The 26,312-nt window shown below is 54.8% G+C and overlaps 1 protein-coding gene across 1 annotated transcript in view; it reads left to right on the top strand.

The window, feature by feature from the left end:
- LOC142475794 (coiled-coil domain-containing protein 142-like) overlaps nt 1-25,311 on the top strand; it is a 32,523-nt gene extending 7,212 nt beyond the window's left edge. The window contains exons 3-5 of the mRNA XM_075581530.1: nt 20,054-20,167; nt 21,961-22,075; nt 25,130-25,311. Of these exons, the coding sequence (XP_075437645.1) occupies nt 20,054-20,167; nt 21,961-22,075; nt 25,130-25,311 (411 nt within the window). The remainder of the gene's footprint in view (nt 1-20,053; nt 20,168-21,960; nt 22,076-25,129) is intronic.
- The last annotated feature ends 1,001 nt before the right edge of the window (nt 25,312-26,312 follow it).

The raw sequence follows: 26,312 nt of genomic DNA, 5'->3' as shown, positions 1-26,312 counted from the left end.
GAGAGGGGGGAACGAGAGTAACGGAGAGGGGGGGAACGAGAGTAACGGAGAGGGGGGGAACGAGAGTAACGGAGAGGGGGGGAACGAGAGTAACGGAGAGGGGGGGGAACGAGAGTAACGGAGAGGGGGGGGAACGAGAGTAACGGAGAGGGGGGGAACGAGAGTAACGGAGAGGGGGGGAACGAGAGTAACGGAGAGGGGGGGAACGAGAGTAACGGAGAGGGGGGGGAACGAGAGTAACGGAGAGGGGGGGGAACGAGAGTAACGGAGAGGGGGGGAACGAGAGTAACGGAGAGGGGGGGAACGAGAGTAACGGAGAGGGGGGAACGAGAGTAACGGAGAGAGGTGAACGAGAGTAACGGAGGAGGGGGGAACGAGAGTAACGGAGAGGGGGGGAACGAGAGTAACGGAGAGGGGGGGAACGAGAGTAACGGAGAGGGGGGGAACGAGAGTAACGGAGAGGGGGGGGAACGAGAGTAACGGAGAGGGGGGGAACGAGAGTAACGGAGAGGGGGGGGAACGAGAGTAACGGAGAGGGGGGAGGGGGGGAACGAGAGTAACGGAGAGGGGGGGGAACGAGAGTAACGGAGAGGGGGGGGGAACGAGAGTAACGGAGAGGGGGGGGGGAACGAGAGTAACGGAGGGGGGGGGGAACGAGAGTAACGGAGAGGGGGGGGAACGAGAGTAACGGAGAGGGGGGGAACGAGAGTAACGGAGAGGGGGGGAACGAGAGTAACGGAGAGGGGGGGAACGAGAGTAACGGAGAGGGGGGGGGGGAACGAGAGTAACGGAGAGGGGGGGGGGGAACGAGAGTAACGGAGGGGGGGGGGAACGAGAGTAACGGAGAGGGGGGGGAACGAGAGTAACGGAGAGGGGGGGGAACGAGAGTAACGGAGAGGGGGGGAACGAGAGTAACGGAGAGGGGGGGAACGAGAGTAACGGAGAGGGGGGGAACGAGAGTAACGGAGGGGGGGGGGGAGGGAACGAGGAGTAACGGAGGGGGGGGGGGGGGAACGAGAGTAACGGAGGGGGGGGGGAACGAGAGTAACGGAGGGGGGGGAACGAGAGTAACGGAGGGGGGGGGGAACGAGAGTAACGGAGGGGGGGGGGAACGAGAGTAACGGAGAGGGGGGGGAACGAGAGTAACGGAGAGGGGGGGAACGAGAGTAACGGAGAGGGGGGGAACGAGAGTAACGGAGAGGGGGGGAACGAGAGTAACGGAGAGGGGGGGGAACGAGAGTAACGGAGAGGGGGGGGAACGAGAGTAACGGAGAGGGGGGGAACGAGAGTAACGGAGAGGGGGGGAACGAGAGTAACGGAGAGGGGGGGAACGAGAGTAACGGAGAGGGGGGGAACGAGAGTAACGGAGAGGGGGGGAACGAGAGTAACGGAGAGGGGGGGAACGAGAGTAACGGAGGGGGGGGGGGAACGAGAGTAACGGAGGGGGGGGGGGAACGAGAGTAACGGAGAGGGGGGGAACGAGAGTAACGGAGAGGGGGGGAACGAGAGTAACGGAGAGGGGGGGAACGAGAGTAACGGAGAGGGGGGGGAACGAGAGTAACGGAGAGGGGGGGGAACGAGAGTAACGGAGAGGGGGGGGAACGAGAGTAACGGAGAGGGGGGGAACGAGAGTAACGGAGAGGGGGGGGAACGAGAGTAACGGAGAGGGGGGGGAACGAGAGTAACGGAGAGGGGGGGAACGAGAGTAACGGAGGGGGGGGGGAACGAGAGTAACGGAGGGGGGGGGGAACGAGAGTAACGGAGAGGGGGGGGAACGAGAGTAACGGAGAGGGGGGGAACGAGAGTAACGGAGAGGGGGGGAACGAGAGTAACGGAGAGGGGGGAACGAGAGTAACGGAGAGGGGGGGGAACGAGAGTAACGGAGAGGGGGGGGAACGAGAGTAACGGAGAGGGGGGGAACGAGAGTAACGGAGAGGGGGGGGAACGAGAGTAACGGAGAGGGGGGGAACGAGAGTAACGGAGAGGGGGGGAACGAGAGTAACGGAGAGGGGGGGAACGAGAGTAACGGAGAGGGGGGGAACGAGAGTAACGGAGGGGGGGGGGGAACGAGAGTAACGGAGGGGGGGGGGGAACGAGAGTAACGGAGGGGGGGGGAACGAGAGTAACGGAGAGGGGGGGAACGAGAGTAACGGAGAGGGGGGGGAACGAGAGTAACGGAGAGGGGGGGAACGAGAGTAACGGAGAGGGGGGGAACGAGAGTAACGGAGAGGGGGGGAACGAGAGTAACGGAGAGGGGGGGAACGAGAGTAACGGAGAGGGGGGGAACGAGAGTAACGGAGAGGGGGGGAACGAGAGTAACGGAGAGGGGGGGAACGAGAGTAACGGAGAGGGGGGGAACGAGAGTAACGGAGAGGGGGGGAACGAGAGTAACGGAGAGGGGGGGAACGAGAGTAACGGAGAGGGGGGGAAGAGAGTAACGGAGGGGGGGGAACGAGAGTATCGGGAGAGAGGGGGAACGAGAGTATCGGAGAGAGGGGGAACGAGAGTATCGGAGAGAGGGGGAACGAGAGTATCGGAGACAGGGGGAACGAGAGTATCGGAGAGGGGGGGAACGAGAGTATCGGAGAGGGGGGAGTGTATGATTGTTAGAAAAAATCTATTGGGTATAACATTTACATTTTTCAGTTAGATAGAAAAAAAATCTGAAAGTAAATTGTGGGGGAAAGGGTGTGGGAGAGGGGCAAGCAGAAGGTTCGCCTAGGGCGCCAAATGGCCGTGCACCGGCCCTGTGAGTGCGCCAGGAGACACCGTCACCAAAGCTTGTCACTGCCACAATTGAAGAATTGTTCAAGACATTGGATTGGGAAGAAAAAGGAATAAAAAACAATGGTGAATATTTGAGTCATTTACGATTTGCAGAAGACATTGTTATTTTTGCCACAAGTCCAGAAGTCCTCCAGCAACAACTCAGAGAAGTCGCCGAAGCAAGTAAGCATGGGGCCTCCATAAGAATCTCAGCGAGACCAAAGTGATGTTCAACAAATGTGTCAAACCTGCAAAGATCGAAATAATAAGTGGAATACAACTAGAAGAAGTGGAAGTTTATGTCTACCTTGGCCGGCAAATAACAGTGGATGGGACACTCTTGAATGAAATCAGTCGGAGAATGAAGATGGGATGGAGGCATTTGGAAGAAATAAGATCATATTTCAAGGGAACCTTTCACAGCCTCAGGAATAAGGTTTTTGACCTGTGTAACCTTCCCGTGTTCACGTATGTGAAACTTGGACCCTAAATGCGAAGATAATTCAGAAGCTTCAGACAACGCAAAGAGTATGGAGCGATGCATGCTGGGTATTACCCGAAGAGACAGGAAAAAGAATGAATGTGTTCAAAACCAAACAAAAGTCTGTGACATCATTTCATGAGTCAAGAAATTAAAATGGCGGTGGGCCAGACATATCGCAGGAAGAAATGACCATCGTTGGACAAAGATGGTGCACGACTGGATTCCAAGAGAGATTAAAAGACCAAGACAATGACCAAAAGTAAGATGGGAGCGAGGTGGAGAAGAGAGGCTGTAACCGCAGGGCATGGGAGATCACTGGGGAGACTTCATCCAGCAGTGGGGAGACACGGGCTGGAGAGGATGGGATGAGGGAATGTGTGGGAGCGACGTGAAGAAGAGAGGCTGTAACCGCAGGACCTGGGAGATCACTGGGGAGGCTTCATCCAGCAGTGGGGAGACACGGGCTGGAGAGGATGGGATGAGGGAATGTGTGGGAGCGACGTGAAGAAGAGAGGCTGTAACCGCAGGACCTGGGAGATCACTGGGGACGCTTCATACAGCAGTAGCGAGACACGGGCTGGAGAGGATGGGATGAGGGAATGTGTGGGAGCGATGTGGAGAAGAGAGGCTGTAACCGCAGGACCTGGGAGATCACTGGGGAGGCTTCATCCAGCAGTGGGGAGACACGGCTGGAGAGGATGGGATGAGGGAATGTGTGGGAGCGACGTGGAGAAGAGAGGCTGTAACCGCAGGACCTGGGAGATCACTGGGGAGGCTTCATCCAGCAGTGGGGAGACACAGGCTGGAGAGGATGGGAGGAGGGAATGTGTGGGAGCGACTTGGAGAAGAGAGTCTGTAACCGCAGGACGTGGAAGATCACTGGGGAGGCTTCATCCAGCAGTGGGGAGACACGGGCTGGGGAGGATGGGATGAGGGAATGTGTGGGAGCGATGTGGAGAAGAGAGGCTGTAACTGCAGGCCCTGGGAGATCACTGGGGAGGCTTCATCCAGCAGTGGGGAGACACGGGCTGGGGAGGATGGGATGAGGGAATGTGTGGGAGCGACGTGGAGAAGAGAGACTGTAACCGCAGGACCTGGGAGATCACTGGGGAGGCTTCATCCAGCAGTGGGGAGACACGGCTGGAGAGGATGGGATGAGGGAATGTGTGGGAGCGATGTGGAGAAGAGAGGCTGTAACCGCAGGACCTGGGAGATCACTGGGGAGGCTTCATCCAGCAGTGGGGAGACACAGGCTGGAGAGGATGGGAGGAGGGAATGTGTGGGAGCGACGTGGAGAAGAGAGGCTGTAACCGCAGGACCTGGAAGATCACTGGGGAGGCTTCATCCAGCAGTGGGGAGACACGGGCTGGGGAGGATGGGATGAGGGAATGTGTGGGAGCGATGTGGAGAAGAGAGGCTGTAACCGCAGGCCCTGGGAGATCACTGGGGAGGCTTCATCCAGCAGTGGGGAGACACGGGCTGGGGAGGATGGGATGAGGGAATGTGTGGGAGCGACGTGGAGAAGAGAGACTGTAACCGCAGGACCTGGGAGATCACTGGGGAGGCTTCATCCAGCAGTGGGGAGACACGGGCTGGAGAGGATGGGATGAGGGAATGTGTGGGAGCGACGTGGAGAAGAGAGGCTGTAACCGCAGGACCTGGGAGATCACTGGGGAGGCTTCATCCAGCAGTGGGGAGACACGGGCTGGAGAGGATGGGATGAGGGAATGTGTGGCAGCGAAGTGGAGAAGAGAGGCTGTAACCGCAGGACCTGGAGATCATTGGGGAGGCTTCATCCAGCAGTGGGGAGACACGGGCTGGAGAGGATGGGATGGGGGAATGTGTGGGAGCGACGTGGAGAAGAGAGGCTGTAACCGCAGGCCCTGGAGATCATTGGGGATGCTTCATCCAGCAGTGGGGAGACACGGGCTGGAGAGGATGGGATGAGGGAATGTGTGGGTGCGACGTGGAGAAGAGAGGCTGTAACCGCAGGACCTGGGAGATCACTGGGGAGGCTTCATCCAGCAGTGGGGAGACACGGGCTGGAGAGGATGGGATGAGGGAATGTGTGGGAGCGATGTGGAGAAGAGAGGCTGTAACCGCAGGACCTGGGAGATCACTGGGGAGGCTTCATCCAGCAGTGGGGAGACACGGGCTGGGGAGGATGAGGGAATGTGTGGGAGCGACGTGGAGAAGAGAGGCTGTAACCGCAGGACCTGGGAGATCACTGGGGAGACTTCATCCAGCAGTGGGGAGACACGGGCTGGAGAGGATGGGATGAGGGAATGTTTGGCAGCGAAGTGGAGAAGAGAGGCTGTAACCGCAGGACCTGGGGGATCACTGGGGAGGCTTCATCCAGCAGTGGGGAGACACGGGCTGGAGAGGATGGGATGAGGGAATGTGTGGGAGCGACGTGGAGAAGAGAGGCTGTAACCGCAGGACCTGGGGGATCACTGGGGAGGCTTCATCCAGCAGTGGGGAGACACGGGCTGGGGAGGATGGGATGAGGGAATGTGTGGGAGCGACGTGGAGAAGAGAGGCTGTAACCGCAGGACCTGGGGGTCACTGGGGAGGCTTCATCCAGCAGTGGGGAGACACGGGCTGGAGAGGATGGGATGAGGGAATGTTTGGCAGCGAAGTGGGGAAGAGAGGCTGTAACCGCAGGACCTGGGGGATCACTGGGGAGGCTTCATCCAGCAGTGGGGAGACACGGGCTGGGGAGGATGGGATGAGGGAATGTGTGGGAGCGACGTGGAGAAGAGAGGCTGTAACCGCAGGACCTGGGAGATCACTGGGGCGGCTTCATCCAGCAGTGGGGAGACACGGGCTGGAGAGGATGGGATGAGGGAATGTTTGGCAGCGAAGTGGGGAAGAGAGGCTGTAACCGCAGGACCTGGGAGATCACTGGGGAGGCTTCATCCAGCAGTGGGGAGACACGGGCTGGAGAGGATGGGATGAGGGAATGTGTGGGAGCGACGTGGAGAAGAGAGGCTGTAACCGCAGGACCTGGGAGATCACTGGGGCGGCTTCATCCAGCAGTGGGGAGACACGGGCTGGAGAGGATGGGAGGAGGGAATGTGTGGGAGCGACGTGGAGAACAGAGGCTGTAACCGCAGGACCTGGGAGGTCACTGGGGAGGCTTCATCCAGCAGTGGGGAGACACGGGCTGGGGGGGATGGGATGGGGGAATGTGTGGGAGCGACGTGGAGAAGAGAGGCTGTAACCACAGGACCTGGGAGATCACTGGGGAGGCTTCATCCAGCAGTGGGGAGACACGGGCTGGGGAGGATGGGATGAGGGAATGTGTGGGAGCGACGTGGAGAAGAGAGGCTGTAACCGCAGGACCTGGGAGATCACTGGGGAGACTTCATCCAGCAGTGGGGAGACACGGGCTGGAGAGGATGGGATGAGGGAATGTGTGGGAGCGACGTGGAGAAGAGGGGCTGTAACCGCAGGACCTGGGAGATCACTGGGGAGACTTCATCCAGCAGTGGGGAGACACGGGCTGGAGAGGATGGGATGAGGGAATGTGTGGGAGCGACGTGGAGAAGAGAGGCTGTAACCGCAGGACCTGGGAGATCACTGGGGAGACTTCATCCAGCAGTGGGGAGACACGGGCTGGAGAGGATGGGATGAGGGAATGTGTGGGAGCGACGTGGAGAAGAGGCTGTAACCGCAGGAACTGGGAGATCACTGGGGCGGCTTCATCCAGCAGTGGGGAGACACGGGCTGAAGGTGATTATATATGTACACATGTACTGTAGCGCCGACGAGTATTCTAAAACAAATCTGGGGCAATCACCAACAAACCCAGGTACATGCTGCAACATTTCCCTGACATTTCTGCAGACAGACTAATGGCCCATTGGATTAACAGCGGGAGTCCCTGGCAGTCCCATTCAAAGGCCCTGGTGTGTTAATTTGATGGGTCATTAGTCTGTCTGCAGAAATGTCACTGAAATGTACCCAGCATGTACCCAGGGAAAACAAAAACAGAGCAGCGCCCAAAATAGTAATGAAATGTCCACTGAGTCCAAGATATAGCCCAGTCAGTGGTGATGTATGGTCAGGCTCCACTTAGTAGATTGGTCCCATGCAGAAAGATGAAAAGAAAATAATCATAGTCTGTATTGTCAACACAACAGACAAAAAAACAATACTAACAACAAATAACACACAACATGTAACACAGAAACTGATGACATATAAACTAATTTATTTAAACAAGGATGCCTGTTGCAGCGGATCATCAGGGGTTAAAACCCAAAACCCTACTTACAACAGGACCGGAAAAACAAGCGTGTGAACACCAGGCAATGGCCAATCCCTCCGGACGAAGAAAGTCCTCTGCAGACACCTGCACAAGTGGGGGGTAGCAGCGCCCTCCTCCCGCTGGCCACAAGGAACCCAACGAATAGCCCAGCAACACACAGGGACCGTTCACCGACCTTAAACTTGAGTCAGCCCAGGAACCCACAACATAATAGTCTTCAATTTTTGCACCATCAAAAAAAAGCCAAAAAGGTGGAACAAAACACTGAGCATCTTTCAGTAGCTACTAGTAATCAATACCATATATTGTCAGAAATAGAATCAGAGAGTGAAATTGAAAGCACAGGGTATACCCCCCCCTCCCAACCCCTAGAGTAAAGAGGCCTTCTCTTTTTTAGAGTGGAGGAGGGAGAGGGAGCATCTCTTTCCAGAGATAGAGATTCAGAATCCCCCTTTAGATTTACAGCCCCTAAATCTGAAAGAAAGAACGAACTAGAGGGAAAAGAGGGGGAGCTAGAAGAAGAAAGAAGGAACTAGAGGGAAAAGAGGGGGGAGCTAGAAGAAGAAAGAACGAACTAGAGGGAAAAGAGGGGGAGCTAGAAGAAGAAAGAGAAATGGTTCAGAGCACCATGTAAGTATCTTCCATATCAGTAGCCACGAACTAACTGCCGCTGAAAGAAAAGTGCTTGGCAAAGGTCTGACTTTTGCACCTGTTTGTGACCCGAATAATTTTAATTTGTATATTAATGTTCACAGATTCGCGAGAAAATGGCTCTCAAAAAATACTTTGTAAGAGATGCTCCTACTATCCAAGCAAGTCCATCTGCTGAGGGTATAACTAAACACAACCAAGGAAAATGTTTTCAAAAATCAGTCCACGGTTTATCCCAAACATATACAGGGACAGGGACATCTAGTGAATACATTTGTTGAAATGGTTACTAAGGACCTTGAGGAATCAAGTCGGACATTCAAAATCTGGCATGACAATTTGAGTAAAATAGAAAAAGACGCCTTGATCCAGCTAGAGGGCAACGAAAATATAGTGATCAAACCCGCCGATAAGGGGGGGGGGGGGCATTGTAATAATGGATCAGGTGTTTTACGTCCAGGAGTCTCTTCGACTCCCGAGCGACACCAACACTTACCTCCCCCTTTTAGGCGATCCCTTAATTCAATTTAAGCAAGAGATGTTGGCTTTGTTGAATAAAGGGTTGGCCAATCTAGCTATTACTGCCGATGAGTTCGATTTTTTAAGGATAGCATTCCCACGCACGCCTTTATTTTATTCCGAAAATTCACAAGCACCTCACTCAACTACCGGATAGACCTATTATTTCTGGGATTAAATCACTTACTTCTAATTTATCACAGTTTATTGATTTTCCTCTTCAACCGTTTGTATGCACTAATAAATCTCATTTACGTGACACTACACATGTCTTACATGTACTTCGAGATGTAGAATGGCGGCCCGGGTACATTTGGGTGACAGCAGATGTAACTTCTTTGTATACCGTCATCCAGCATGACCTCGGCTGCCAGGCTGTATCTCGAGTACTGGACTCTGACACCGATATGGCACCAGGTTTGAAAATGTTTTTGTTGGAAAGTATTCAGCATATTCTTACGCACAATTATTTTTGTTTTGATTCACAGTTTTTCTTACAAGTATGTGGGACGGCCATGGGCACGAGATTTGCACCAAGTTATGCTAACCTCTTCATGGGCATGTGGGAGAGGATTACATATGGAACTGCCCACTTGGTGCTATGGCGTCGCTACATCGACGACGTGGTGTTTATTTGGTCTGGGGGTGTCCAATTATTGGATGAGTTCATCATATATTTAAATAATAATGACAGAAATTTAAAGTTTTCCTGTCACTATGATGAACAACAAGTTAATTTTTTGGATTTAAATTTGTATATTGTTAATGATATGATCCAAACTAAAACTTTCTTCAAACCTGTCCAGGCCAATAACTATCTAATGGCAGACAGCCACCATAATCCCCAGGGGATCAGAAATATACCCAAGGGGCAGCTCACACGCCTGAAGCGTAACTGTTCTGACCCTCAGGCATTTGCCAGTCAGGCTGAAGAGCTGAAACAAAAGTTTGTTCAACGAAAATACCCTGCCGAGCAGTTAGATCATGTTATGGAACAGGGTGACCGCACGGATAGATCTGCACTGCCGAGCAGTTAGATCATGTTATGGAACAGGGTGACCGCACGGATAGATCTGCACTGCCGAGCAGTTAGATCATGTTATGAACCAGGCTGACCGCACGGATAGATCTGCACTGCCGAGCAGTTAGATCATGTTATGGAACAGGCTGACCGCACGGATAGATCTGCACTGCCGAGCAGTTAGATCATGTTATGGAACAGGGTGACCGCACGGATAGATCTGCACTGCCGAGCAGTTAGATCATGTTATGGACCAGGCTGACCGCACGGATAGATCTGCACTGCCGAGCAGTTAGATCGTGTTATGGAACAGGCTGACCGCACGGATAGATCTGCACTGCCGAGCAGTTAGATCGTGTTATGGAACAGGCTGACCGCACGGATAGATCTGCACTGCCGAGCAGTTAGATCGTGTTATGGAACAGGCTGACCGCACGGATAGATCTGCACTGCCGAGCAGTTAGATCGTGTTATGGAACAGGCTGACCGCACGGATAGATCTGCACTGCCGAGCAGTTAGATCGTGTTATGGAACAGGCTGACCGCACGGATAGATCTGCACTGCCGAGCAGTTAGATCGTGTTATGGAACAGGCTGACCGCACGGATAGATCTGCACTGCCGAGCAGTTAGATCGTGTTATGGAACAGGCTGACCGCACGGATAGATCTGCACTGCCGAGCAGTTAGATCATGTTATGGAACAGGCTGACCGCACGGATAGATCTGCACTGCCGAGCAGTTAGATCATGTTATGGAACAGGCTGACCGCACGGATAGATCTGCACTGCCGAGCAGTTAGATCGTGTTATGGAACAGGCTGACCGTACGGATAGATCTGCACTGCCGAGCAGTTAGATCGTGTTATGGAACAGGCTGACCGCACGGATAGATCTGCACTGCCGAGCAGTTAGATCGTGTTATGGAACAGGCTGACCGCACGGATAGATCTGCACTGCCGAGCAGTTAGATCGTGTTATGGAACAGGCTGACCGCACGGATAGATCTGCACTGCCGAGCAGTTAGATCATGTTATGGAACAGGCTGACCGCACGGATAGATCTGCACTGCCGAGCAGTTAGATCATGTTATGGACCAGGCTGACCGCACGGATAGATCTGCACTGCCGAGCAGTTAGATCGTGTTATGGAACAGGCTGACCGCACGGATAGATCTGCACTGCCGAGCAGTTAGATCATGTTATGGAACAGGCTGACCGCACGGATAGATCTGCACTGCCGAGCAGTTAGATCGTGTTATGGAACAGGCTGACCGCACGGATAGATCTGCACTGCCGAGCAGTTAGATCGTGTTATGGAACAGGCTGACCGCACGGATAGATCTGCACTGCCGAGCAGTTAGATCATGTTATGGAACAGGCTGACCGCACGGATAGATCTGCCCTGCCGAGCAGTTAGATCGTGTTATGGAACAGGCTGACCGCACGGATAGATCTGCACTGCCGAGCAGTTAGATCATGTTATGGAACAGGCTGACCGCACGGATAGATCTGCACTGCCGAGCAGTTAGATCGTGTTATGGAACAGGGTGACCGCACGGATAGATCTGCACTGCCGAGCAGTTAGATCGTGTTATGGAACAGGCTGACCGCACGGATAGATCTGCACTGCCGAGCAGTTAGATCGTGTTATGGAACAGGCTGACCGCACGGATAGATCTGCACTGCCGAGCAGTTAGATCATGTTATGGAACAGGCTGACCGCACGGATAGATCTGCACTGCCGAGCAGTTAGATCATGTTATGGAACAGGGTGACCGCACGGATAGATCTGCACTGCCGAGCAGTTAGATCGTGTTATGGACCAGGCTGACCGCACGGATAGATCTGCACTGCCGAGCAGTTAGATCGTGTTATGGAACAGGCTGACCGCACGGATAGATCTGCACTGCCGAGCAGTTAGATCGTGTTATGGACCAGGCTGACCGCACGGATAGATCTGCACTGCCGAGCAGTTAGATCATGTTATGGACCAGGCTGACCGCACGGATAGATCTGCACTGCCGAGCAGTTAGATCATGTTATGGAACAGGGTGACCGCACGGATAGATCTGCACTGCCGAGCAGTTAGATCGTGTTATGGACCAGGCTGACCGCACGGATAGATCTGCACTGCCGAGCAGTTAGATCGTGTTATGGAACAGGGTGACCGCACGGATAGATCTGCACTGCCGAGCAGTTAGATCGTGTTATGGAACAGGCTGACCGCACGGATAGATCTGCACTGCCGAGCAGTTAGATCATGTTATGGACCAGGGTGACCGCACGGATAGATCTGCACTGCCGAGCAGTTAGATCATGTTATGGAACAGGCTGACCGCACGGATAGATCTGCACTGCCGAGCAGTTAGATCGTGTTATGGAACAGGCTGACCGCACGGATAGATCTGCACTGCCGAGCAGTTAGATCGTGTTATGGAACAGGCTGACCGCACGGATAGATCTGCACTGCCGAGCAGTTAGATCGTGTTATGGAACAGGGTGACCGCACGGATAGATCTGCACTGCCGAGCAGTTAGATCGTGTTATGGAACAGGCTGACCGCACGGATAGATCTGCACTGCCGAGCAGTTAGATCGTGTTATGGAACAGGGTGACCGCACGGATAGATCTGCACTGCCGAGCAGTTAGATCGTGTTATGGACCAGGGTGACCGCACGGATAGATCTGCACTGCCGAGCAGTTAGATCGTGTTATGGAACAGGGTGACCGCACGGATAGATCTGCACTGCCGAGCAGTTAGATCGTGTTATGGAACAGGCTGACCGCACGGATAGATCTGCACTGCCGAGCAGTTAGATCATGTTATGGACCAGGCTGACCGCACGGATAGATCTGCACTGCCGAGCAGTTAGATCGTGTTATGGAACAGGCTGACCGCACGGATAGATCTGCACTGCCGAGCAGTTAGATCATGTTATGGAACAGGGTGACCGCACGGATAGATCTGCACTGCCGAGCAGTTAGATCATGTTATGGAACAGGCTGACCGCACGGATAGATCTGCACTGCCGAGCAGTTAGATCATGTTATGGAACAGGCTGACCGCACGGATAGATCTGCACTGCCGAGCAGTTAGATCGTGTTATGGAACAGGCTGACCGCACGGATAGATCTGCACTGCCGAGCAGTTAGATCGTGTTATGGAACAGGCTGACCGCACGGATAGATCTGCACTGCCGAGCAGTTAGATCATGTTATGGAACAGGCTGACCGCACGGATAGATCTGCACTGCCGAGCAGTTAGATCATGTTATGGACCAGGCTGACCGCACGGATAGATCTGCACTGCCGAGCAGTTAGATCATGTTATGGACCAGGCTGACCGCACGGATAGATCTGCACTGCCGAGCAGTTAGATCGTGTTATGGAACAGGCTGACCGCACGGATAGATCTGCACTGCCGAGCAGTTAGATCATGTTATGGAACAGGCTGACCGCACGGATAGATCTGCACTGCCGAGCAGTTAGATCGTGTTATGGAACAGGCTGACCGCACGGATAGATCTGCACTGCCGAGCAGTTAGATCATGTTATGGAACAGGCTGACCGCACGGATAGATCTGCACTGCCGAGCAGTTAGATCGTGTTATGGACCAGGCTGACCGCACGGATAGATCTGCACTGCCGAGCAGTTAGATCGTGTTATGGAACAGGCTGACCGCACGGATAGATCTGCACTGCCGAGCAGTTAGATCATGTTATGGACCAGGCTGACCGCACGGATAGATCTGCACTGCCGAGCAGTTAGATCGTGTTATGGAACAGGCTGACCGCACGGATAGATCTGCACTGCCGAGCAGTTAGATCATGTTATGGAACAGGCTGACCGCACGGATAGATCTGCACTGCCGAGCAGTTAGATCATGTTATGGAACAGGCTGACCGCACGGATAGATCTGCACTGCCGAGCAGTTAGATCGTGTTATGGAACAGGCTGACCGCACGGATAGATCTGCACTGCCGAGCAGTTAGATCATGTTATGGACCAGGCTGACCGCACGGATAGATCTGCACTGCCGAGCAGTTAGATCGTGTTATGGAACAGGCTGACCGCACGGATAGATCTGCACTGCCGAGCAGTTAGATCATGTTATGGACCAGGCTGACCGCACGGATAGATCTGCACTGCCGAGCAGTTAGATCGTGTTATGGAACAGGGTGACCGCACGGATAGATCTGCACTGCCGAGCAGTTAGATCGTGTTATGGAACAGGCTGACCGCACGGATAGATCTGCACTGCCGAGCAGTTAGATCGTGTTATGGAACAGGGTGACCGCACGGATAGATCTGCACTGCCGAGCAGTTAGATCGTGTTATGGAACAGGCTGACCGCACGGATAGATCTGCACTGCCGAGCAGTTAGATCATGTTATGGAACAGGCTGACCGCACGGATAGATCTGCACTGCCGAGCAGTTAGATCATGTTATGGAACAGGCTGACCGCACGGATAGATCTGCACTGCCGAGCAGTTAGATCGTGTTATGGAACAGGCTGACCGCACGGATAGATCTGCACTGCCGAGCAGTTAGATCATGTTATGGAACAGGCTGACCGCACGGATAGATCTGCACTGCCGAGCAGTTAGATCATGTTATGGAACAGGGTGACCGCACGGATAGATCTGCACTGCCGAGCAGTTAGATCGTGTTATGGAACAGGCTGACCGCACGGATAGATCTGCACTGCCGAGCAGTTAGATCGTGTTATGGAACAGGGTGACCGCACGGATAGATCTGCACTGCCGAGCAGTTAGATCGTGTTATGGAACAGGGTGACCGCACGGATAGATCTGCACTGCCGAGCAGTTAGATCATGTTATGGAACAGGCTGACCGCACGGATAGATCTGCACTGCCGAGCAGTTAGATCATGTTATGGAACAGGGTGACCGCACGGATAGATCTGCACTGCCGAGCAGTTAGATCGTGTTATGGAACAGGCTGACCGCACGGATAGATCTGCACTGCCGAGCAGTTAGATCATGTTATGGACCAGGCTGACCGCACGGATAGATCTGCACTGCCGAGCAGTTAGATCATGTTATGGAACAGGCTGACCGCACGGATAGATCTGCACTGCCGAGCAGTTAGATCGTGTTATGGAACAGGGTGACCGTACGGATAGATCTGCACTGCCGAGCAGTTAGATCATGTTATGGAACAGGCTGACCGCACGGATAGATCTGCACTGCCGAGCAGTTAGATCATGTTATGGAACAGGCTGACCGCACGGATAGATCTGCACTGCCGAGCAGTTAGATCGTGTTATGGAACAGGCTGACCGCACGGATAGATCTGCACTGCCGAGCAGTTAGATCGTGTTATGGACCAGGCTGACCGCACGGATAGATCTGCACTGCCGAGCAGTTAGATCATGTTATGGAACAGGGTGACCGCACGGATAGATCTGCACTGCCGAGCAGTTAGATCATGTTATGGAACAGGGTGACCGCACGGATAGATCTGCACTGCCGAGCAGTTAGATCATGTTATGGAACAGGGTGACCGCACGGATAGATCTGCACTGCCGAGCAGTTAGATCGTGTTATGGAACAGGGTGACCGCACGGATAGATCTGCACTCTTGGAGTATCATAGTAAATCTAGATCCCGTGGGGATGAACGTATAGCCTTTGTTACAGAATATAATGAAATGGCGCCACGTATCAGACATACTTTGATGAAGTATTGGCCAATTGTATTAAGAGATGACACTCTGGCACAGGTACTGACCCCCACTCCAAGTATTATCTTTACCAAGGCCAATAATCTGAAGTCTATGGTAGCACCCAGCTGTCCTTTATCCCGGAAAAAATCCAACTCGTCTAATGCAGTGAAAGGCTTCTTTACGTGCACAAGGTGTACCGCCTGTGCCTATGGCGCGGCGGGAGTAACATTTAATTCTAATGTCACCTGCAAGGTCTACTCAATTAAATCTTTTATTAATTGCCGTTCAACATATGTGGTCTATTTACTCACTTGTCCCTGTGGCCTAATATGTGGGGCGGACAGGGAGGTCCCTGCAAAGAAGAGTCTATGAGCACATCTATAATATTAAAAAGGGCTTAATAACACACCGTGTGTCTCATCACCTTTTGATGTGTCATAACCAGACCCCTAAGGGACTGAAGTGTCAGGCTATTGAATCTGCCACTACCAGTTGGCGGGGGGGTGATAAGCTCAACCAGATCAGAGGCGAGAAGCCTTCTGGATCTATGAGCTTAGGACCCTCTCTCCTAATTGGTTAAATATTGACTTCGATCTTGGGGTCTTTCTGAGATGAGGTGAAGTGGTGTAAGCGGTCACAGCGATAGGAACTCAGCCATAAGGATAAATGAATAAAATCAGCTTTATTAAACTTGAATGCTGCACATCACAGAGAACACCTCTGACGCGTTTCGTTCCATTGTAGAACTTTATCAAAGAGTAAAAAGTCTCTCAACACTGGATGTATTTCCTGGTACACCACATCATTTGTATTATTTTATAAATATTTATTATATTTCATTATGGGTCCATCTGCATGCTCGGCTGCCCTTATACAGGTGTTTGAAGGCTAATGACAGTTCTTTGACGGTTGTTCCATTGTTTTACATAAATGGCAACAATCGTTATTCACTTCACCTACTACTACTATTTTTTGCTGGAGCACGCAGGCAACTACTTGCTGACAGGGGAGCCGTGTCTCCCTTACAACGTGAGCGCCCGGGGCCGCCCCCCAGGGTTACCAAGGAGCGCTGGAGCGCACATCACGCTGTTACCGTCCCAGTATTACAATTCTTCCTGGCGATGACGTTATCCAAAAGCGCGGCGCTTGTTCATCTGGGACCGGCAGGACTACACGTGCAGTGAAGACACCAGGTCGGGTAAGGGCAGCAGGTGATAGTATCCGTGAGTACACGAGAGGGGCATCCGTTGGCTGCTTCTGTTCCTGTCTCTATCTATCCCCTGCGTATTAGCCCCCCACCCAGGTATTTAGTCTGTTTCCCGTGTCGATTATGACTTTATTTTACATTGCTTGTGTCAGCAGAGTTGCCATTTTATCATCATATTGGTCAGACACTGCCTACATACTACAAAACCCAGTCCTGTGTGTGGGTGTTGAGCATCAGACGTTGTGGGGTTCATTCCCCCTGCTGCACACTCTTTCTGAGATGAGAATGGGTTACATTCTTTAATGTTGGTGAACTAATACCACTGAGGAAGTCTGAATTAACTTTCTTACGTTTATTTGGTCAGGTCTTTTTAATTTGCTCTCATTTTATGCTTAGTTGATATTACATTGGTCTAGTACTAATGTATTTTATTTTCTATTAATGCATTTTATTAATTATTAACTTTTAGCAGTATCTTCACATATGTTAGTTCATAGTATGTTCTTTGTCTTTTGTTGATCTGTAGGGTTCACTGTTGTTAACCCTTGTGTGTAATTGTCCAGTTAGTCTCACCAGAAGCTGTTGCTTTAAACTACATTTGATTGTGGCTTTAGTTTGCTCCAATCATTGCCATCAGAGGTGTATATATGGGAACTTCACCTCTATTTATTCAGACCCCTGAGGAAGTGACGTTATCACGAAACACGTCGGGTCAGAGGTCACGGCGCCTTGGAAGAAGCCGGAAGTGCGTCACGTGGTGGATCTTCTCACAGTTCTCTGAGATTGTGAAGGAACGGTCGGTCCCTGTGTGTTGCTGGGCTATTCGTTGGGATTCTTGTGGCCAGCGGGAGGAGGGTGCTTCTACCCCCACTTGTGCAGGTGTCTGCCGAGGACTTTCTTCGTCCGGAGGGATTCGCCATTGCCTGGTGTTCACACGCTTGTTTTTCCGGTCCTGTTGTAAGTAGGGTTTTGGGTTTTAACCCCTGATGATCTGCTGCAACAGGCTGTAGAGGGAGAGGGAGGATTGGCCCGGTATTAAATGGGTTGCACCCCATATGGCCACCCCCTGACCTCACCAGGGAGGCAAGAGGTTGACTGGACTGCGGTCCAGGAATGTGGCTTACACCTTCTCATGTCAGGAAAATGTATGTTCCCCTGTTCCCATGTTTCATTATAATCCTGTATTTTAATGTTTTAAAGTGCATTTCTGTATCTCCGGTTCTGGAGGTCGCAGAGAGTTGAAATTTGGCCAATATGTAGCATCACTGTAGGCATTAGAAACTGGCAAATTTCGACCCACTGGGCCCCCCAGAACGGAACTTATTAATATGTGAAAATATTAAAGTGTATATGGTATTTTGGATCTGCTCTGAAAATGCAGACTCCATCTGCTATGCTAATAGGTCAGGAAGGGCAGCCGAATGATTTAGCATAAGCCCTGTGATCAAAAGTTAACTGCCCTGATTGTTTACACTAGGAACCAAGTCCTGATCAACAGACTCTGCCACTCTAATTGTTACCTGAGGGCGGAGACGCATCAAACTGGAGTGGTTTGTAAGTGTTCTATCTACACCTACAAACAATGAAGCTCCTACCAGATACTTCATTTGGTAGACTGGTCGTCGCCCCTGATTTAATTATGGGGCTAGAGAAATAAGACCCTCAGACTCCCAGTACACATGGGCTAACTAGCTGGGGGGCATGGGTTAATCTGTGTCTCCACGTTAGGGATTGGATACAGATAATTGTTCACCAATAGTCTGTATTCAATGTTAAGAATAGGGTTACAAAGGTATATAAACTGTGTCAACCCTACAGTTTTTAGTTGTTCTTCTGATACCATCTTGAATGTCACCGGATTGATGGAGAATTGCTAGCTGCTACTTCTCCATCCCCCAACCCTAAGTAAGTGTTACCTTCTTGTCTATTAATTGTACTATATTGCTGTGTTCACCTTATTTAAGGAATAAATATATTTTATTATATCTAAGCCTCGTTCAGTTCAACCCAGATATTTGGTGTTCGTTATATCTTGTCATAAGTTACCGTGACACAGGCATCCTTGTTTTAATAAATTAGTTTATATGTCACCAGCTTCTGTGTTACATGTTGTGTGTTATTTGTTGTTAGTTAGTATTGTTTTTTTGTCTGTTGTGTTTACAGTACACACTATGATTATTTTCTTTTTATCTTTCTGCATGGGACCAATCTACTGAGTGGAGCCTGACCATACATCACCACTGACTGGGCTATATCTTGGACTCAGTGGACATTTCATTACTATTTTGGGCGCTGCTCTGTATTTGTTTTCCTTGTGCTATTTCTGGTGCTGGTTCTACCGGTCCATTCCTGGCTGCACTGTCAGTATTATTTTTTGTATTAGTATATTTTATTGTTGTTATTACTGGTATATTGTATCACTACCATTTTGGGATTAGCGCTGTGTAAGCACATTCTTTTCGTTATCCCAACATGTACTCAGCACGTACCCAGCATGTACCCAGCATGCACCTGGGTCTTGTTGGTGATAGCCCCAGATTTTCCAAGGCAAGTTTAAGGCAAGTTTTAGAATACTTGTCGGCGCTCCTGTATACCCATATACGTATCACACACTCCTGTGTGTCTGTGGTTAGAAGTCTCCCTCTCTGTCTCTCTCGCACACTCCTGTGTGTCTGTGGTTAGAAGTCTCCCTCTCTGTCTCTCTCTCGCACACTCCTGTGTGTCTGTGGTTAGAAGTCTCCCTCTCTGTCTCTCTCTCGCACACTCCTGTGTGTCTGTGGTTAGAAGTCTCCCTCTCTGTCTCTCTCGCACACTCCTGTGTGTCTGTGGTTAGAAGTCTCCCTCTCTGTCTCTCTCTCGCACACTCCTGTGTGTCTGTGGTTAGAAGTCTCCCTCTCTGTCTCTCTCTCGCACACTCCTGTGTGTCTGTGGTTAGAAGTCTCCCTCTCTGTCTCTCTCGCACACTCCTGTGTGTCTGTGGTTAGAAGTCTCCCTCTCTGTCTCTCTCTCGCACACTCCTGTGTGTCTGTGGTTAGAAGTCTCCCTCTCTGTCTCTCTCTCGCACACTCCTGTGTGTCTGTGGTTAGAAGTCTCCCTCTGTCTCTCTCTCGCACACTCCTGTGTGTCTGTGGTTAGAAGTCTCCCTCTGTCTCTCTCTCGCACACTCCTGTGTGTCTGTGGTTAGAAGTCTCCCTCTCTGTCTCTCTCGCACACTCCTGTGTGTCTGTGGTTAGAAGTCTCCCTCTCTGTCTCTCTCTCGCACACTCCTGTGTGTCTGTGGTTAGAAGTCTCCCTCTCTGTCTCTCTCTCGCACACTCCTGTGTGTCTGAGAGTAGACCTCTCTCTCGCACACACTCTTGTCTGTGGTTAGGTGTCTCCTACACGTGTGTCTGTGGATAGAAGTGTCTGTCTCTCTCACACTCCTGTCTGTCTGTCTGTGTGTAGGTGTTACAGACGGAGTCAGAGAGACTCTGCTGCTCGGTCACTGAGAGTCCGGACTTCCTCGCCAGGAACCAGCAACTGTGTTTGCAGATACAGACAGCCGCAGACACCATCAGGGTGAGGCCTGAGTGTCACTTCCTGCTCTCTCTGTCTCGCTTATGCCCTCTCATTCGCTTATGCCCCCTCATTCGCTTATGCCCCCTTGTCTCATACCCTTCCTCCCCCTCTTTCACACGCCCCCCTCTTTCACACGCCCCCTCTTTCACACGCACCCCTCTCTCACACGCGCCCCTCTTTCACACGCGCCCCTCTTTCACACGCCCCCCTCTTTCACACGCCCCCCTCTTTCACACGCCCCCCTCTTTCACACGTCCTCTCTTTCACACGCCCCCTCTTTCACACGCCCCCTCTTTCACACGCCCCCTCTTTCACACGCCCCCCCTTCACACGCCCCCCCTTTCACCCCCCCTCTCACACGCCCACCCCCCTCTCACACGCCCCCCCTCTCACGCCCCCCACTCTCACACGCCCCCTCTCACACGCCCCCTCTCTCACACGCCCCCCTCTCTCACACGCCCCCCTCTCTCACACGCCCCCCTCTCTCCACACGCGCCCCTCTCTCCACACGCGCCCCTCTCTCCACACGCGCCCCTCTCTCCACACGCGCCCCTCTCTCCACACGCGCCCCCTCCCTTCACGTGCCCCCTCCCTTCACGCGCCCCCTCCCTTCACGCGCCCCCTCCCTTCACGCGCCCCCTCCTTTCACGCGCCCCCCCTTTCATGCGCCCCTCCTTTCTCACATGCCCTCCCCCTCTCTCGCATGCCCTCGCCCTCCCGCATGCCCTTGCCCTCCCCCTCTCTCGCATGCCCTCGCCCTCCCCCTCTCGCATGCCTTCGCCCTCCCCCTCTCTCGCATGCCCTCGCCCTCCCTCTCTCTCTCATGCCCCCCCTCTCTCTCTCACGCCCCCCCTCTCTCGCTCACGCCCCCCCTCCCTCTCACGCCCCCCCCTCCCTCTCTCACGCCCCCCCTCCCTCTCTCACGCCCTCCCTCCCTCTCTCACGCCCTCCCTCCCTCTCTCACGCCCTCCCTCCCTCTCTCATGCCCTCCCTCCCTCTCACGCCCTCCCTCCCTCTCACGCCCTCCCTCCCTCTCTCACGCCCTCCCTCCCTCTCACGCCCTCCCTCTCTCACGTTCTCCCTCCCTCTCTCACGCTCCCCCTCCCTCTCTCACGCCCCCCCTCCCTCTCTCACGCCCTCCCTCCCTCACGCCCTCCCTCCCTCTCTCACGCTCTCCCTCCCTCTCTCACGCCCTCCCTCCCTCTCTCACGCCCTCCCTCCCTCTCTCACGCCCTCCCTTCCTCTCTCACGCCCTCCCTCCCTCTCTCACGCCCTCCCTCTCTCACGCCCTCCCTCTCTCACGCCCTCCCTCCCTATCTCATGCTCCCCCTCCCTCTCTCATGCTCCCCCTCCCTCTCTCACGCCCTCCCTCCCTCTCTCACGCTCCCCCTCCCTCTCTCACGCTCCCCCTCCCTCTCTCACGCTCCCCCTCCCTCTCTCACGCTCCCCCTCCCTCTCTCACGCCCCCCTCCCTCTCTCACGCCCTCCCTCCCTCTCTCACGCCCTCCCTCTCTCACGCCCTCCCTCTCTCACGCCCTCCCTCTCTCACGCCCTCCCTCCCTCTCTCACGCCCTCCCTCCCTCTCTCACGCCCTCCCTCCCTCTCTCACGCCCTCCCTCCCTCTCTCACGCCCTCCCTCTCTCTCTCATGCTCCCCCTCCCTCTCTCACGCCCACCCTCCCCCTCTCTCTCATGCTCCCCCTCCCTCTCTCACGCCCCCCCTCCCCCTCTCTCTCTCATGCTCCCCCTCCCTCTCTCACGCCCCCCTCCCTCTCTCGCCCCCCCCCCTCTCAGGACCTGGCCGTTACCCTGCCTCACACTCTGAGCGCTGCCTGCAGACAGGTGGCGCAGGGCGTGTTCCGGCAGCAGATGCCCGCGGGGCGACACTGGAGAGGGAAGTTCCCGGCAGGTACAAACCCCGTAATGTATGTGGGGTGAGCGAGGCCGGGGAGGGATACACCCGTCAGAAAAGTGTGTGTGTGTGTGTGTGTGTGTATCAGGCCCCGGTGTGGCCCCCAGTGACTATGGTGTGTGTGTGTATCAGGCCCCAGTGTGGCCCCCAGTGACACTGCTGTGTATTTCAGGCCCCGGTGTGGCCCCCAGTGACACTGCTGTGTATTTCAGGTCCCGGAGTGGCCCCCAGTGACTATGCTGTGTATTTCAGGCCCCGGTGTGGCCCCCAGTGACACTGCTGTGTATTTCAGGTCCCGGAGTGGCCCCAAGTGACTGTGCTGTGTATTTCAGGCCCCGGTGTGGCCCCCAGTGACACTGCTGTGTATTTCAGGTCCCGGAGTGGCCCCCAGTGACTGTGCTGTGTATTTCAGGTCCCGGAGTGGCCCCCAGTGACTGTGCTGTGTGTGTGTGTGTGTGTGTATCAGGTCCCGGTGTGTGTGTGTGTGTGTGTGTATCAGGCCCCGGTGTGGCCCCCAGTGACTGTGCTGTGTATTTCAGGCCCCGGTGTGGCCCCCAGTGACACTGCTGTGTATTTCAGGTCCCGGAGTGGCCCCCAGTGACTGTGCTGTGTATTTCAGGTCCCGGAGTGGCCCCCAGTGACACTGCTGTGTATTTCAGGTCCCGGAGTGGCCCCCAGTGACTGTGCTGTGTATTTCAGGTCCCGGAGTGGCCCCCAGTGACACTGCTGTGTATTTCAGGTCCCGGAGTGGCCCCCAGTGACTGTGCTGTGTATTTCAGGTCCCGGAGTGGCCCCCAGTGACACTGCTGTGTATTTCAGGTCCCGGAGTGGCCCCCAGTGACTGTGCTGTGTATTTCAGGTCCCGAAGTGGCCCCCAGTGACTGTGCTGTGTATTTCAGGTCCCGGAGTGGCCCCCAGTGACTATGCTGTGTATTTCAGGTCCCGGAGTGGCCCCCAGTGACTATGCTGTATGTGTGTGTGTGTATTTCAGGTCCCGGAGTGGCCCCCAGTGACTGTGCTGTGTATTTCAGGTCCCGGAGTGGCCCCCAGTGACTGTGCTGTGTGTGTGTATCAGGTCCCGGAGTGGCCCCCAGTGACTGTGCTGTGTATTTCAGGTCCCGGAGTGGCCCCCAGTGACTGTGCTGTGTATTTCAGGTCCCGGAGTGGCCCCCAGTGACTGTGCTGTGTATTTCAGGCCCCGGTGTGGCCCCCAGTGACTATGCTGTGTATTTCAGGTCCCCGAGTGGCCCCCAGTGACTGTGCTGTGTATTTCAGGTCCCGGAGTGGCCCCCAGTGACTGTGCTGTGTATTTCAGGTCCCGGAGTGGCCCCCAGTGACTATGCTGTGTATTTCAGGTCCCGGTGTGGCCCCCAGGGACACTGCTGTGTATTTCAGGTCCCGGAGTGGCCCCCAGTGACTATGCTGTGTATTTCAGGTCCCGGAGTGGCCCCCAGTGACTATGCTGTGTATTTCAGGCCCCGGAGTGGCCCCCAGTGACTATGCTGTGTATTTCAGGTCCCGGAGTGGCCCCCAGTGACTATGCTGTGTATTTCAGGTCCCGGAGTGGCCCCCAGTGACTATGCTGTGTATTTCAGGCCCCGGTGTGGCCCCCAGTGACTATGCTGTGTATTTCAGGTCCCGGAGTGGCCCCCAGTGACTGTGCTGTGTATTTCAGGTCCCGGAGTGGCCCCCAGTGACTATGCTGTGTATTTCAGGTCCCGGAGTGGCCCCCAGTGACTGTGCTGTGTATTTCAGGTCCCGGAGTGGCCCCCAGTGACACTGCTGTGTATTTCAGGTCCCGGAGTGGCCCCCAGTGACTGTGCTGTGTATTTCAGGTCCCGAAGTGGCCCCCAGTGACTGTGCTGTGTATTTCAGGTCCCGGAGTGGCCCCCAGTGACTATGCTGTGTATTTCAGGTCCCGGAGTGGCCCCCAGTGACTATGCTGTATGTGTGTGTGTGTATTTCAGGTCCCGGAGTGGCCCCCAGGGACTGTGCTGTGTATTTCAGGTCCCGGAGTGGCCCCCAGTGACTGTGCTGTGTGTGTGTATCAGGTCCCGGAGTGGCCCCCAGTGACTGTGCTGTGTATTTCAGGTCCCGGAGTGGCCCCCAGTGACTGTGCTGTGTATTTCAGGTCCCGGAGTGGCCCCCAGTGACTGTGCTGTGTATTTCAGGCCCCGGTGTGGCCCCCAGTGACTATGCTGTGTATTTCAGGTCCCCGAGTGGCCCCCAGTGACTGTGCTGTGTATTTCAGGTCCCGGAGTGGCCCCCAGTGACTGTGCTGTGTATTTCAGGTCCCGGAGTGGCCCCCAGTGACTATGCTGTGTATTTCAGGTCCCGGTGTGGCCCCCAGGGACACTGCTGTGTATTTCAGGTCCCGGAGTGGCCCCCAGTGACTATGCTGTGTATTTCAGGTCCCGGAGTGGCCCCCAGTGACTATGCTGTGTATTTCAGGCCCCGGAGTGGCCCCCAGTGACTATGCTGTGTATTTCAGGTCCCGGAGTGGCCCCCAGTGACTATGCTGTGTATTTCAGGTCCCGGAGTGGCCCCCAGTGACTATGCTGTGTATTTCAGGCCCCGGTGTGGCCCCCAGTGACTATGCTGTGTATTTCAGGTCCCGGAGTGGCCCCCAGTGACTATGCTGTGTATTTCAGGTCCCGGAGTGGCCCCCAGTGACTATGCTGTGTATTTCAGGCCCCGGAGTGGCCCCCAGTGACTGTGCTGTGTATTTCAGGCCCCGGAGTGGCCCCCAGTGACTGTGCTGTGTATTTCAGGCCCCGGTGTGGCCCCCAGTGACTGTGCTGTGTATTTCAGGCCCCGGTGTGGCCCCCAGTGACTGTGCTGTGTATTTCAGGCCCCGGAGTGGCCCCCAGTGACTATGCTGTGTATTTCAGGTCCCGGTGTGGCCCCCAGTGACTATGCTGTGTATTTCAGGTCCCGGAGTGGCCCCCAGTGACACTGCTGTGTATTTCAGGTCCCGGAGTGGCCCCCAGTGACTATGCTGTGTATTTCAGGCCCCGGTGTGGCCCCCAGTGACTATGCTGTGTATTTCAGGTCCCGGAGTGGCCCCCAGTGACTATGCTGTGTGTGCAGCCCGTGCTGTGCTGGTCCCGGTTCTGGACGGGATCCGTGTGTTGCCGCTGGACTGTCGGATGCCGGCGCTGTCCGCGGTTATCAGCGCGTTTATGGAGGCCTGGATGGGACATATCCTGCACGAAGGGCTGAGATTCAGGTGACAGGGGCCACAGGACGGGGGCGGGGTCACAGGACGGGGGCGGGGTCACAGGACGGGGGCGGGCTCACAGGACGGGGGCGTGCCACAGGACGGGGGCGGGGTCACAGGACGGGGGCGGGGTCACAGGACGGGGGCGGGCTCACAGGACGGGGGCGGGGTCACAGGACGGGGGCGGGGTCACAGGACGGGGGCGGGGTCACAGGACGGGGGCGGGGTCACAGGACGGGGGCGGGCTCACAGGACGGGGGCGGGGTCACAGGACGGGGGCGGGCTCACAGGACGGGGGCGGGGTCACAGGACGGGGGCGGGGTCACAGGACGGGGGCGGGGTCACAGGACGGGGGCGGGGCCACAGGACGGGGGCGGGCTCACAGGACGGGGGCGGGGTCACAGGACGGGGGCGGGCTCACAGGACGGGGGCGGGCTCACAGGACGGGGGCGGGGTCACAGGACGGGGGCGGGGTCACAGGACGGGGGCGGGCTCACAGGACGGGGGCGGGGTCACAGGGTGACAGGACGGGGCGGGGTCTGCGTGTCTGTCACTCAGTCTCTGCCTCCCAGTCTCTGCGTGTGACTGAGATTCAGGTGACAGGGACGTCACAGTCACAGGACGGGGCGGGGTCTGCGTGTCTGTCACTCAGTCTCTGCCTCCCAGTCTCTGCGTGTGACTGAGATTCAGGTGACAGGGACGTCACAGTCACAGGACGGGGCGGGGTCTGCGTGTCTGTCACTCAGTCTCTGCCCCCCAGTCTCTGCGTGTGACTGAGATTCAGGTGACAGGGACGTCACAGTCACAGGACGGGGCGGGGTCTGTGTGTCTGTCACTCACTCAGTCTCTGCCTCCCAGTCTCTGCGTGTGACTGAGATTCAGGTGACAGGGACGTCACAGTCACAGGACGGGGCGGGGTCTGCGTGTCTGTCACTCAGTCTCTGCCTCCCAGTCTCTGCGTGTGACTGAGATTCAGGTGACAGGGACGTCACAGTCACAGGACGGGGCGGGGTC

The sequence above is a fragment of the Ascaphus truei genome, unplaced genomic scaffold, assembly GCF_040206685.1.
Source record: "Ascaphus truei isolate aAscTru1 unplaced genomic scaffold, aAscTru1.hap1 HAP1_SCAFFOLD_1387, whole genome shotgun sequence".
Taxonomy (NCBI): domain Eukaryota; kingdom Metazoa; phylum Chordata; class Amphibia; order Anura; family Ascaphidae; genus Ascaphus; species Ascaphus truei.
Note: the sequence above shows the minus strand (reverse complement) of the source record. Positions and strands in the feature narration are given on the sequence as shown.